Source organism: Leptonotus elevatus, chromosome 1 (assembly GCF_054856555.1).
Source record: "Leptonotus elevatus isolate MCC_2025b chromosome 1, RoL_Lele_1.0, whole genome shotgun sequence".
Lineage (NCBI taxonomy): Eukaryota > Metazoa > Chordata > Actinopteri > Syngnathiformes > Syngnathidae > Leptonotus > Leptonotus elevatus.
In genome coordinates this window covers 34,300,351-34,315,903 of record NC_141239.1, presented here as the reverse complement: position 1 = coordinate 34,315,903, position 15,553 = coordinate 34,300,351, and the positions used below count along the sequence as shown (strand labels likewise).

Genomic DNA, 15,553 nt, shown 5'->3' with positions numbered 1-15,553 from the left:
CCCACTCTAAAACAGTATGTGAGACCTTCTGGCACACGAGGTTTATTTATTGGGGAGAAACTAGGCACTGATCATCCTCTTGACTATTGGTCCAGATTAGAGTTTTGCAGGGTCTGACATTTAATTCTCTTTAGATGGTGGCCCTGAAGCAGTACTGGACCATAGGTTTTGTGATTATTTCATATTAAGCATTTTTATACTGTACAATTGCATCCATGGCTATGATTTCATACTAAAATCATTTCAATAAAGGCATTACATTTGAACACATTAATATTAATGCTTTAAAGCAGTGGTCACCAAGAATAAAAAATCTTACTATACTTCCGGTTAATTGATTAGCCGAGGCTTAAGAATATTTTATTTTGAAAAATGACTGGATTCTCTCTGTTTACGACGGACTCTTGACGCATGTCAAGATGCTAATGATCTCAGTCGCCTAGCGCTGATGCTAATCGTCAAGTTAGCAAAATGGGTAAAAAACAGACATATTTGGAAAGTTTATTTGCAATGGAGAAAAGGCCCAGTGATGAGACAACACAGGAGCTCTTGACTGACAGCAATAAAACAGTCAAAAATGTTAAACACAGGCCCCATCCAAACACAACCAGCTGCCTTTTTCACAGTCAGTATAAGCATTGGCTATTCTTCAACGTTGTGCTTTATGATTCAGGCAATATGTCAACAATTTTTTAAGATTTTATTTTGTAGTGGGTAAAAAGGTTGGTTCGGGGAAATGTATTGGGGCAGAAGTAAAAGCTGTCAGAATGATAAAGAATACAGTAAAATACAGAAATGTGAATATTCGACTAAAGCAGTATTTCTCCTCCGTTACAATACAAAGCAGGTCAACAAGGACCTTTGCATCCTTTCATGTGACGACAGTAATGGAATAGGATAAACACAAAGCTTGGTTTCTTGTAAAAAACAAACAAAATTTAAATAGCAGCCCCAAACCAAGAAGAACACAAAAGTTGGATGTTATTTTGTCCTTTGCGTTACAACTCTGACTCGAGGGTTTTTGTAACATAGTGAGATTAAACTTTTTGTGCCAACATTATTATTTTATATTTATTATTTAATATCATTTATGTACACACTGTATATATTATACTGTATGTGCTTTCACATTGCATGCCATATTCTTGAATTATTGTATTTGACTGGATTTGGTGTCAACCGTTGTCAATATTGTCAATACAGTGGCACTCCAATGACACAATGTAACGTTGCTTGAGTGTGCGTGCATATCTCTTCTCCATTTCGCTCCCAATTAGTCGAAAGCGTAATCAAATACTACAAACTGGGAACAAAATAATTCACACTGCGTCACAACCTGTGTCTGTTGCTCTGTCAATCGTCTGAGCTTTTTCTATGCATAATTGTGATTTCCTACTGTGTGCCTGTTCATTGAACACACCTCGAGTCCACTGCAGGAATGATTGCTGCTTTTTCTTATTCTCCGTGAAAAACATTTGCTCTTATTACAAAACGTTTCTAAAACTGAAAATTCAAAATCCCACACTTGTTCTTCATGAGTTTATTGAAAACATGCGTAGGCAATGCCAATGCTGTCGCGTGGCTTCCACTCCGTTTGCAAGCTCCCGTGGAGCCTTAATTAGCGCGTCGAGCGCTTCAGTGCGTAAAGCCATCTTCCTGCGCCCTCTCGCGCACACGCTGAAAAAGGCGTGTTGCTTAGTTAAGGCGTTTTCCACATATCGGTAGACAGGCGGCTATGCGTGTACGTGTGCCTGCCTTTAAAACAGAGTTGGCGGGCTCTCTTGCATTATTTTTTTGTTTAAGTACCGGTACTAAGAAAAAATTATACCGAGCCGGTACTGGTACCGGTATCCCGTGCAATCCTATGTATAACATTCATGAACTCACCTGTCAGGTGACTCTGGATCGAAACACGTCTTGAGAACATCTGTCACTTCTGGGTCACAGCAGTCTCCATCATCATAGTCGTAGTGTATAGTGTTACATTCCATGTTACAAACCCCATCTTGCCTCTTCCAGTTGTAGCAGGGCCCTAGTCTGAGGCAGTCCCCTCCGTCATGGCCTGTCTTTGGGTGGTCACACTCTGGATCACAATGGCGGTTCCCAATTTTCCCAATTCGACAGTTGCTGAGAATGAAACGCTGCCGCAGGCTCGTGTTTCTGACTGTGTATACAGTCAACTCCAGGCTGATATTGTAAGGACGAAAGGCATCAATCAGAGCCTGGTGTTGGAGGTAAATCTGGGTTGGTGTCACGGTGGGGTTTCCGCCATCGTCATTGGAAAGGTTAATAATCCTGTAGCGGACTTTTTTGGGTGTACGGAGCGGCCAGTAATTGTTGTAGCCAGAAATTATGTCAGTGTTGTCACAAGGTGTAAGACCACAGAGTGGTGGCAGGAAAGAGGAGACAAGCTCTAAATCAGGGACAGGAGTGGAGATGACAGCTGGATGAAATCCAACTTTGTAAGGAGTCCACATCCGTTCTGCCTTAAAACAGAAATTAAACAACATTTTAATTGATACTATAATCAGCTATAGCATACTATATAAGTATATTATGAATGTCAAATGAGACATAGGCAATGTTGACACGTACAGAGATGTTTTCAAAAACACATACACACAGACAAGCACTAGTTTTAAACAATGTAAATCAAGAAAGACCATTCTCAGAGCATATTTGATGCTGCTTTCTTAAAAAAAAAAAACTTTTGCTAGATTGAAGTGTTCTTAATAGCCAGATAGGTTTTCATGTGGACATCTTCTTTAACCCTGTTGTACGTTGAAGCTTTCCGTGTATGTGTTGACATGGCCCAAGAGATTAGTTCGTTAAAGAGACAAAATGCAATACTTTTGTAAAGTCAGCCCACATAGCCAGAAGAGGCTCCGTCTTTAGGAGTGGTCGCATCTGCAGGTCCTCATGAGAGAGGGCGTAGTCCCACAAGACCACGCCTCCTACTTGGCCTCTAAAGCCCTGTCCCTGCTCTGACTGGTCACTGCCAAGGATGAAGGTTCTACAGGTCTTCATGAAGGGGCTATAGAGATTTCCCAACTGGAGATTGCTTTCTCCCACCTGAGAGAAAAAGACAGAAACATTTTAAGACAGAATTTTTCAGTCCTCAATTTGAAAAGACATTTTGTAATTTTGATAAAAGTATATATCGAAGTGAAGTGGTGTTACGTTGTGATACCATTTGAAATGTCACTGCAATTTAAAAGTATTATTTTTGATGCATCAATGAGAATTCCTCTGATTGATTTATTAGTGGATATTTTTTACTGTAACTTGTCAGCCAATCTGAAGAGGGCTTCCCCAGGTAGCAGATGAAATTAAAGGGTCGAGGAGAAACGTGACAAATAATGAAATTGCATTGTTTTACTACAAATTGAAGGCATTTATTAACATATTCTCTATAAGTGACATCACACAAAAATGTTCTTTTTTTCCCCCGACCATACCAAAAAAACTACATTTTTCTGGAATTCATATTCCGATTTTCAAACTTTTTGGTGTGATAATCTCAATTTACAATAGCCATTCCAACCAGTTTTTTTAAGGGCTGCCAGTTTTGGAAAATCTTGTCACACTACTCGAACGTCAGTTCATATGCTATTATACAGGCTATTCCATTTTTTCTTCTTACTGAAAAGTACGGAAGAGGATTAGGGCCAGTGAAGAGAGGAAAAAAAAAGTTTGGCAGAATTCTGACATTAAAGTCAAAATTCTCACTTTAAAGTCAGAATGATCAGAATTCCGACATTAAAGTGGGAATTCTGAATTCATTCTCAGAATTCTGACTTTATTCTGAGAATCCTCACTTTAAAGTCAGAATTCCGAAAATAAAGTGAGAATCCTGCCAAACTAATCCTCTTCCGTAGATAAGTGATGTTATTGGTAAAAATGAAGATGATGAAATAGATGCATGTAAAACGAGGTAAAACCACACACCTTGGCTCCATCAACATATAGGGTCATGTTGTGGCTATTGTAAGTCGCAATCAGGTGAGTCCAGGCATTGGCTCTGTACTGCTGGTGGTTAACGACAGTGGTAGCTTTCAAGGCTCGGTCTGTGCGAAGCGTGAAGTAGAACCGTGCGTCTTTGGTGCCTGCAGAGTCCATAGTGCGAATGCCGACTGACCAGCCCTTCTCACTCAATGAGGAACAGTTGTCATATACACCTACAACACAGAGGCAAAAATGTAGCATAATGTGAAACTCATTTTTGTTGTGGAAAATAGTAGAAACAAATATCGCACGATCCGTGTGGGGGGGGATTCCGAATGTCATTTCCTGGACAAACATAACCAACTCACTGCAACAGCACAACTGTGACCCCTGGTGCTATCATCGGTAAACAATTATTCAAGGCGCCACTTCTTTTTTTTTAACCACAAACAACATTGCCCTGGCCAATGTACATAAACTGTAACAACAAAAAGAGAGGAAATGGATGAAAAATAAAGGAGAGAGTGTGGGTATTTGAAAGGCTGTTGGCAATGATCACCTCATTCATTGACTGCATGGGCTGTATTTTCGTTCCCAGCATAAGTCTGGCGTTTTCTTTGTTTTGGTGTTTTCGTAGACTTTGCACTGCATGGTAGAACTGGGCGTAATGGGCGTTTGTGTCGTTGTGCGTCTTTGTGGGATGGAACAAAGCGTTTTCCCGGCCAATCGTAGAAGTCTGCCCTAATTTGCAGAGTAAAGAATGCTTGGAGCAGTATTGGCGACTTATTTTTGTAAAGAGCGACAAGCGACAAAACTAGCAACTTTATCTGGTGTTCTCTTGGGTGTTTTTTTTTTACATACTTTTTGCCTCTCCCACAACATTATTCCTCTCTCCTACACTGCTATTAGATGCAAATTGCCAATTATGCAAATTAGGCAATGATGTCATTTAGAGAGTTCTAGCGACTTTTAGGACAGTCATTAGCTACTTTCCTTAATGTTGAGCTGCTCGGAGTGCAGTCAACCCAAATAGGCTGCACTGGGTTTGACATTGCGGAGACAGAAACAGACTCGCTGGGGACAATGCACAACATTGCAGAAAAACTTCAAGATCTCCCCATGCACATGATTTGACGTGGGCAATTTGAAACCACCTTGACCCCACCCCCACCCCCACCCCCCAATGACCGCCTTCTGATATTGATTTTTTTTTTTTTACTGCTGGATTTTGCTGCTTAATTCATATTCCACTAACGCAATACTATCCAAAATACCATATATTCAGCCACACCAAGTACCTTTACAAAAAGGCCAGGCAAGAGAGAATAGACAGAGCCACAGGGACACAACAGAGAGGTAAAGAGAACAGAGACATTTCAGACTGCCAAAGTAAGGCCTGGATGTTTCCATCTGCTCTTGCAACAGACAGACACAACTACATCTGTTGCACAGATGTCAAACTGTGGGACAACTAAAGGTCAGGGAACCCCTTCTTCCTCCACAACTCTGTCTGTGGGTGTGTGTAAAAAGGATAACTGTGAAAAACAGAAAACCCATCAACATACCTAAGAAGATTAACTAATTAAATGGTTGGTCATTTTATTTAAGTCCAAACTTAATGGTCGGAAGGCCATACATCGCAATTTCTGTTGCTGACATCATCGCAACCCCTCCACCAAAAGGTCTTACTTGAGCAGCAATCAACATAGCACTCTTCCAATTTTCCCAACACTCTGACTTGAAAATGCAACAAACTTTAGCAGAACCAAGTGTTGGGTACATGGCACTGCACCATACAAGTGGTCAGCGCTTTTCTATATATATGTATATATCATCTGGCATTATGTATAGGAAGTAACCAGAAAACAAAATCCAAAAGACACTATTAACATAAACATCTTTCATACCTTCAATCTAAATCACTCACTTACAACATCTAATTAAAAAATAGCAATACATATTACAGCACAAGTTATAGTATGTTCTACGTTCCCATATAGAACACAACGGCATCAGTTTCAGTTTATGACAAGTTTTTTTTTCATCGTGTATTAGCAGATTCCTTGTGGCCACTAATCGAGATAATGAAGGAGAAAAAGTTGAGTAATGTTGTTGGCTCTTTGATCAGAGTAAATGTGAGCAGACGTAACAGTTTGAGGTCTCCCTCACTATCAAAACTGCTGAAGCAATGCACCCAAGTCCTTTTATTCCCCTTAATTTGTGTGATGTACAGCTGACAGTGGCATTCACAATGAAAAACAGGTTATTTTCACCTATCATAATTCTACAGGATTAAAGAATACCCAAATCTAAACGCTCAAGCATTCTTTGGTTATGCAGCTGGACAATCACATGAAACATACCAGCAAAGTCCACCACTGAATTGTTTCAAAAATTATATATATATATATACACACACACACACACACACACACACACACACACACACACACACACACACACACACTAATAAAATAAAGGTTTTAAAGAACACCTGATGTAATGTGGGTGATAGAAATCAAGTGAATACAAAATTCTAATGATCATACAGCATTATAAACACATTTGTATCTTACAGCTTGTTAAAGATTAATTGTAATTCACATGACTTTCTCAAGAGCAGAGCTACAACTGATTGGGTTACAGTTTTTGTAACCGATTAGGAAAACATGAGGTCACTATGTTGCAAAATGTGTTGTTTTCAGTAATTTGTAGTTCTGTAAATCCCATTCAGTGTCTGGCCTTCTGGTCTCTTTAAAGTGGAAAAGAGCTCCAACTTTCAAAACACAAATATTTATACCCAGATGAACACACACGATTATCCTGAAGCCACCTGCTGTGACCGCAACAGGTTGTTGCTTCTCCAAGAATTTTTCTTTTCTTTTTTTTTATGTGCTCACAACATTTCAACAAACCACATCATGCCATGTTTTCCTTGCATATTTTCAAAGGATGTCTGTGGTCGATGTGTCATTGGTTACCACAGGAACGTTATTTTTGGTTTGAGCTCAAAATATTTGTTTATTGTAGGTTTTGAAAATGTGCTGGAAGTAGACTAAAGCAGTGTACACACATGCCAATAATCAGGCCGGATTTGGGCAATTTCTCCACCTCTTTTTCACTCACTGTGTTTAACACAGAGTACAAATTTAACTTGTGTTCAGTGTTTGGACAATATTTAATGTGTAGCCCAAGTCATTCACCACAAGTTAGCCAGAGTTAGCCTAGCGACAACTGTTTTTGTTTTGTTTGACTGTCTGAATGACTTGTGACGTACACAGATTGCCGGTAACACATTGTCATAAAACCACACACACACATATGTTGAGGCAGAGCGGAGAAACAATTAGTTGAATGGGGCCATAATCCATTTTGATTAAATTCAACCAATTATGACGACAGAAAGTAATCAAAGTTATGATCAGCTGTGACCCACCTGCGATGACAGCAGGGTTGCTCTGCCCACCTTCCGGATTCACCCATAGCTCCAAACTGAACTTGTCCCTGGGCAGCTCTATCCCCGCAGACGGCTTCAATCTCAGCTGCTCCTGGCGCCCGCTGAAGTACAGGGTCGTCATCCAAGAGGGGGGCACCTTTGGCACGGGTTTCCCCCACGGAGACGCGGTGCCGACAGACCGGCGTGTGGAAGGATCAACATCCTCGTTCCCGTCCTCCGGACTACCATTGGAAGCACTACTGCCGTCATCTTGTTGGATTTTCTGAAGAAATTGAAGCCCACTGGTATGTGAGCTTCCGGGGGAGCTAGAATTTCCCTCGACGTGGGCGCTGCGCTCCAACCTGGAGCCGCGCGATGGTCGACTTTGCCTATCATCTTTTAGTGATAAGGTCCAAGACTGTGCGTCTCCTTTCTCGTGAAAATATCCAGGCAAAGTATCAGACGTTTGCTCCTTTCCCAGTTGTGAGGCACCCCGAGTTCCTTTCTCGTCCTGGGTGTCAAACCTGCAACCTCCTTCGCAACCAACAGGAGCGCTTGTGGCAGTATGGAGCTCTGTCCGGTTCGTCCACGGACTGGCCACTGAACGGCGGTGTTGAGCCGGGGACCGAGATCGGGGCTGCTGCAAGGCTCTCCGGGAGCCGGAGACAGCGCAAGGTTCACCCGCGAGGCGGGAGAGCTCATTGTCTGCTCGCCGGGCCAAGGCTCGTTTGTACCGGCTCAGTGGATTGGCTTTCAGCGGCCATGTGTTGGTAGTAAGGACGAGGACGATAGCGAGGAGATTGATCGACAACATAATTTTGGAACATAAAATGGAATATTTGTAAAGGTGATACACAAATCTCTGACGTTGCTATTATAATCACTTCATCTCTACAAAGTAAAAAAAGGTATTCAAAGATTTCACTTAAAAGGAAAGTGGTTGTTAGGAATTGGCTCCAACCACCGTTCTAGAAAAGTTTGTTACTTAAAAATTTACTAAAATAAATTATTTTGACTTCCACTAATCACCTCCGTTTCAGTGCATCACTTTGCCTTCTTTCCATTCATGGTTACTTTCCAATGCGTGTCAGTTGACCACGAAAAAAAAATCTAACTTATTTAAATCATTGTCATTTTGTGGTTTCTAAATTGACAATCAATCTTTCTTTTTTTTAAATCAGCCACAAAATGGCATGTTTTACCTGACCATTGTGACGGGTCCAAGGTCCAAAACGTGGCTGCAAGGTGAATCACAATAATAAAGCAGTTTTTCCAAATACAAGATGATGCAAGGTGTCACAACAGCAGATCTCAACGATCACCATTGAGAGGGGGCATAAATATTAGTCCAATAAAGCCCCATCCTGCCTCATGTGTCTTCTCCTCTTGTTCTGGTGTACGTCTGTAAGCACTTCACAGAAGGCTGCTTCCCTCCACAGTCCATGCAGACAATTTAGGATTTCTCTCTCTCTCTCTCTCTCTCTCTCTCTCTCTCTCTCTCTCTCTCTCTCTCTCTCTCTCTCTCTCTCTCTCTCTCTCTCTCTCTCTCTCTCTCGCTCTCTCTCTCTCTCTCTGTGTGTGTGAGGGAGCCAGATCTGCCCTTACATCACCAATGGAGAAAGTGTGGTGAAGGAGGCCGTCCTATGTTTGCCTCATAATTTTGTTTTACAAGGGAAATCCTCCACTCTCTCCACCCCAGTCCTGTGTATCCCCATGATGCTTGAGGGAAGACGGAACTGGCAATAAAATTTATGGAGGCCTATTCATTATCCATGTAACCACATCACCATCCATCCACATGTCTTCATTTTATAGGTTGCATGTACTTACGTTTTATGGAGTTTAATGTGGTTTAATTACACTTTATGGCACTCCTTGATTATTTTGTCATGGTGTGTTTGTTTTGTTTCTCATTTCAGTTTTATGCATTGTTCCTTTACAACTTGTTTAGGTCAGTTACCTTTACCAACAACATTTTACATCTGTAGGAATATTCAGCACTTCACAATTTAAAGTATATTTAATTCCGCTCATAAAATATATTACACACAATTCTGCAATATTGAATTAATGTTCTTGTTCTTCCAAATTGCCAACTGAGCTACATTTTATACTATTATTTTATTGTTCATATTTTAGGACTTTATTTTTATTTTTTTTACTATGCACCAAATGGAGCAGCGCTCCCAATTTCGTTGTGTACCTGTTGTACAATGACAATTCAGGCATTCTATTCTATTATATTCTATTCTATTGTATTCTATTCTATCCTATCCTATTAATGCATATGTTCCTTATACTGCAAAATACTGTTCAGTTTAGATGCTTTAGATACATTGCCACATTTTGTACATGTGAATTCAATAAAAAAAAAAAAAGAGAGCTCAAATATCACTAATGTTATGTAGTAGAATATGTTAAAATTTATAAAGCATATTGTATTGTCTCTGAAGTTGGGGATTTGCCATTGTACTTTAGTTAAATTAGAATATGCACATTATTGTACTCAAGTGAATTTATGGAGCAGGCTCTGTGTGCGAGTGTGCTCCTGCTGAAACATAACGGTGTTTGATCTTTCCTTATACCACTCCCTCCACAACAATATCTCTCTCCCTCTCCCTCTCCCTCTCTCTCTCTCTCTCTCTCTCGCTCTTTCTCTTACACACACACACAAACACCTATACAACACATACCTATACAAACACATTCAGTGAAGTTCTCTATCTAGGGTTTGAGAAATCTTTTTTTCCTCTACTTCCCAACAGCCCCTTTCACTTACTGTTTTACCTGCCCCTGGTCCCCTTCCCCCCATTCCTTCAACTATCTAGTATCTACCCCTCTGGTTCATTCTCTGGCTCTCCTCAGTGGTACAAAACAGACAGGCAAAACATCTGTCCAGCACATGAAGAAAGTTTTTTATAAAACAAATATGCTACCAAACTCCTGTGCTCCTGGAACTGAAAAACACAGAGGAGCATCAGGTGTGGAGGAAATTTCCCTAATATTCCTTCCTATGATATGTGTGCTAAATGTTACAATCCACCACAGAGGTGACTGTCAAACACAGTGTAAATAACTCTTCCGTAAATTTTCATTAAGCTTCTAACCTGAAATATGATACGATTGCACTCCATCACAAACAAGTTTAATGCAGTTAAAATAACTTGGCCGGAACCAAAAAAGGGTCATGATATGACTGCCCGGACATACTTTGAAAAGCGATTACATGATACAGTAGTGCTTTGAAATATACTTCATATATGGAAGAAATATTTTGGCAACTTTTATGTAATTGAAATGACAGGTGCTCTGGAGATGTTTCCAGAAAAAAAGAAAACTTTCAGCCACAATCTAGAGTTTAAAACATCTGTTTGTCAACTTTTGAATTGCCACGCTACCAACTTTCTTTATGCAACGATATTGGATAGTCTATAAAAATGTTTTTCGAAAGCTTTCACTCATTAAAATACTGGTTTGTGTTATTTACACTGCACATCACAAAACACTGACCATTACGGGCAGCTGTTGCTGTTACAAACTTCCTGAGAAGATGCCCCTATTCACCCTCGACCCAACAATTTTTGTCAGGCTCAATTTGCTGCATTGGCCAGAGCTGGAAATTGAGGAGGGTGGATGTGGGGGGAGCTGAAAGCTATGGCAGAGGCCCCCAAAGGGGCGAAAAACGGAGTGGGAGGTAGAAATTCCACAATCCCAGTTTGCCTGTCTGAGGGATCTGCCGGCTCAACAGTCATTCTTTTTCTACGGTAGAAGTTCCTTTTGAAATCCAGCTGCAACTATGTTGGGGGGGAAAGAAAGAAGGGAAGGGGCAGGACTTAGAGAAAGAAACACAAACGTGAGGGGGGGAAACAGAATGATGGAGAAGATACAGAAGAGGAAGAGAGCGATAAAAGGGTGCACAGTATGTGTAAGAGGGTCTGAATGGTCGTACTTCACCAGGGCCTCACCCCCCACTGTAAGGGGACCTCCTAAGATTATCCTTCATCTGAGCTTGTCCGTCTTGACCCCAGTGACCCCAGGGCCCACACTTGTCTTCTTCTCACTTCTTTACGTAGGCGCACACAATCTTGAATCTATTCATTAGTTTCTTTAAGCACACACTTGTTATCTCTTCTTGATCACCTCTGATGTTCGGGTACTCCTGACTGTCATTCTCAAACGCACCACCATTTCCACCCCACATATTTCCCCCAAACACACACACACAACCTACCTCCTGATTAAAAGGGGGTGGGGCCCTACAAGAGAAAATCTAGGCAGGACAAATGAGGTGGGGTAGAAAGAAGAAAAGGAGAGACATAAAGAAGGCAAGCTTTTCACCATCATTGGTATAAGGTGGAATGAAAGGCCTGGGGCAAATAACTGCAACACAATGTATATATAGTAAGATTTTGACATTTTTTGCTCAATTAAGCAAAGATTATTATGAGAGGGAAGAAAACCATAGAGGGTCCAAATTGCACACCTTAATCATAATTTTAATTCAGCTATTTTTTTTCCTGTTCTACTGTATATGTTGAATCAGTTACAGAAAGTATTTAAAGTATCATCTGAGAAGGTAAAACAAAATATTCATGAATGTTGAATGTTAGCGCAGAGCTTTTCCATACTTTTGAGTTAGAGAGTAAACATGTTAAGCAATCATTCTGAAACATCTAAGTCCCTCTAAGGGGATTCACTCCTTGCTGTATCCAGTAATCTTCCTCTTTGCTGAAAACTTTATTTTACATCCTAACTATGGTACACGAGAATTTGTTCTACAAACAGAAACATGGCAAAGTCTATGTTGTGTAGACCCCATGCACTGGCCACGTGGAGGTAAAAAGAAAAAAAAAAGGAAAAATCCGCAGCTGGATGGATAAACTGTGAGTATGAATATGTTAACGCTGCTTGTGTTTTATTTGCTAAGCTGCCTGCAAGAGGATGTTTGATTGACAAGACAGGGCTTTTCTTGGCTCAATCACTGCATGCACTTTGTGGATGTGACCTACTGGCTTGTTTATGTTAAGGAAATATCATTTCAAAGAAAATGATACAATGATGCTTATTATTGTATTTTCCTTAACCTGACAAAGTACAAAATCAATTGCAATGAAGTTGGGACGGGGAGTTTTTTTTTGTCTTCATTTTATTTGTTCATTTATTTCAGGTAGCAATCAACATCAACAATATATCAATTTCTCCAGACAATATTCCACTAAACCTATAGCCTGAAAAGGAGTGGTAGGAAGAAAAACATATTAAGTCCAACCCCCAATCTCATTAATATCAAGCTTTGAAAACAAATTTAGCTGCTTTCCTGCAAGCTTGCAGTAACCAACAGTGTGTTTACAAACAGAACTAAAACAATGTGTTAATTAACTAACATGACATCAAAAGCTCATACCAGCAATAGTGATGACAACTAATACCAGGTTTGGTAAGAGACAAACCATAAACAAAACAAAAGCACAAACAGCACATATCAATAATTCTAAGACACAAGTATACCAACAATGAGGATAGATAATATACCCGCAATGATAAAAAAAAAAAAAAGAAGAAGCAGCAAGCATACACTATCACAATAAGATGGAAGATTGATGTAAGTTTAATATGCACTCTCCAAATACTGAAACCAAGTTGGGGCGTTGTGTTAACCATAAATAAAAACAGAATACAATGATTTGCAAATCATGTTCAAGCCATATTTAATTTAATACACCACAAAGAGAAGATATTTAATGTTAAAACTGATAAACTTAACTTAATTGTTTGTTTTTTTGTTGTTGTTTTTTTGAAAATAATCATTCACTTTGAATTTTATGGGTGCAACAAGTTCCAAAAAAGCTGAGACAAGATCACATTTACCACAATGTTAAGTCACCTCTTCTTTTAACAACATTTAATAGATGTTTGGGAACTGAGGACACCCAAAAGCTTTGTAGGTGGAATTCTTTCCCATTCTGGCTTGATGTACAGCTTTAACTGTTACACAGTCCGCTTAATAGTTTTCATTTTCAATGGGAGACAGGTCTGGACTCCAGACAGGCCAGTCTGGTACCCACAACCTTTTAACTACAAAACCACACTGTTGTAACACGTGCCAAATGTGGCGTTACTTGGGTGGCACCATATGTTTCTCCAAACCTGTATGTACCTTTCAGAATTAATGGTGCCTTCACAGATGTGTAAGTTACCTATGCCATTGGCACTAACACCGACCCATACCATCACAGATGCTGACTTTTGAACTTTGCGTCCATAACAATCCGGATGCTTTTCCGCTTCGGCCCTGAGGATACGATGTCCACAATTTCCAAAAGCAATTTGAAATGTGGACTTGTCAGACCACTGAACACTTTTCCACTTAGCATCAGATCATCTAGTTGAGCTCACGCCCAGAAAAGACTGCGGCGTTTCTGGGTGTTGTTGATGAATGGCTTTTGCTTTGCATAATAGAGTTTAAGTTGCACTTAAGGATGTAGCGCCGAACTGTATTTACTGATATTGGTTTTCTCCAGATTCTCTGAGCCTTTCGATGATGGACCGGAAATCCTGAAATCCCTAAATTCCTTGCAATTATACATTGAGGACTGTTGTCCTTAACTCAGTTGCTCCCAAAAACGTATAAATATGTTCTAGTTTAAATGTTTTAAGTGTCCCAAAGACATATGTATACGTTTTATATGTTTTTTTATGCTAGAGCATACAGAAGGCGTTGATGCAGCCTCTCAACTGCACAAAACTGTTGAAGCAATGGCAGTTATTACATAAACGGCCAACAGGTGACAGCAGAATAGAAGGGATCAACAAGGGCCATGTTGAAAAGAAGCTGATTTACCCACAGTTTTAAGCAGATTTGTGAATAATGATGAAACTTAGCTATATTCTAATGCTAATTGCTCCAAAACGGAAACAGATAGAAATATATATACATATTTTTTCCTAATGAAAGAAGAGATTCTAATCTTTCTTTTGGTAGGTTCCATGCTTTTATAGCAATAGAACACAATATTTTGTGGGCCTTGCAAAATCAGTCAAAATCCAGTAAAACAGCCGGGAGCGAAGAGAATTGCTTCAGTAAAAATGGCTGGGAGTGAATGAGTTAAACTGCTTGACTATTTTTCCTATGCAAAGAGGTGACCCTTACAGGGGAAGCTCCTTTTATACCCAATCATGGCACCCACCCACCTATTCCCAATTAGCTTGTTCACTTTTGTTTTAAAACTGTGCTTTATTTCCACTATTGTACATATTTTCAACTAAAATATTTATATTTTCCACTAAAATGAATTAATTATTTCTGTAGTATATATTTAATGCATCGCTTTGATTCCCGTCGCTCGCGCCATGTTTTTTTTTTTCAAACTCGCAATGCATTGTAGTCTATCCCGTTTGAGTGAACATCGATGTTCACTACTTTTCAGAGTGCATTGTAGGTAATTTTGAGTGCCCTACATTTTCGCTCCCTGGACATTCGGACACCACTACAAAATGGCGTGACCCCTTAGTAGGGCACTATATAGGGAGTAGGGTGCACATTCGGACACAGAGTCTTTTTTGCCACCTGCCCCAGCGTTTTTTTAACGTGTTGCAGGCAGCCATAAAATTTAAAAAAGAATTGCTAAAAACAATAACGTTTATTAGTTTGAACATTAAATATCTTGTCTATTTAGTGTATTCAACTAAATATAGGTTGATCATGATTTTCAAATCATTGTAAGCTGTTTTTATACGTTTAACACGTCTCAAATTAATTGGAATTGGGTTTGTATAAATTTGCCAGAAAAGGGTAGTTAAATTTGTGATAGTGTCCAAAAAATAGGGAATGCAATTAATTAATTAATTAATTCATTCATTCATTCATTCATTAATGTACTTCACATCTCAATACTCCACTGGAAATTAAAGAGTAACTGTGAACTGATAATAGAATTGTTGGCATTATATACTGTAGGCCTATCTATTTTATAATATATAATATTTAATGGCCGTTTCTTCGATTTAAATAACATTAAATGTTCAGTTCATGCGATTAACGAAATCGTTTGTTTATCTTAACAAGCACTAACGTCAAAGTAAACGATGGCAAAAGACATACTGCTTAACTGTATTGTATGACCATCACTTTATGTGGAACTTACTAATAGTGCAATAATACTCCTATCCACT

The 15,553-nt window shown here is 39.6% G+C and overlaps 1 protein-coding gene across 2 annotated transcripts in view; it reads right to left on the bottom strand.

Moving 5' to 3' along the window:
- Window positions 1-8,810, bottom strand: part of pappa2 (pappalysin 2) — a 50,042-nt gene extending 41,232 nt beyond the window's left edge. For both annotated transcript variants that reach the window (XR_015097045.1, XM_086094459.1), the window contains exons 1-4: window positions 7,382-8,810; window positions 3,949-4,178; window positions 2,851-3,072; window positions 1,888-2,486 (exon numbers count right to left, since the gene is read on the bottom strand). Coding sequence is in view for 1 of the 2 variants with exons in the window: in XM_086094459.1 (XP_085950585.1) it covers window positions 1,888-2,486; window positions 2,851-3,072; window positions 3,949-4,178; window positions 7,382-8,195 (1,865 nt within the window). In the remaining variant the exon portion in view is untranslated. The remainder of the gene's footprint in view (window positions 1-1,887; window positions 2,487-2,850; window positions 3,073-3,948; window positions 4,179-7,381) is intronic.
- Between the last annotated feature and the right edge of the window lie 6,743 nt (window positions 8,811-15,553).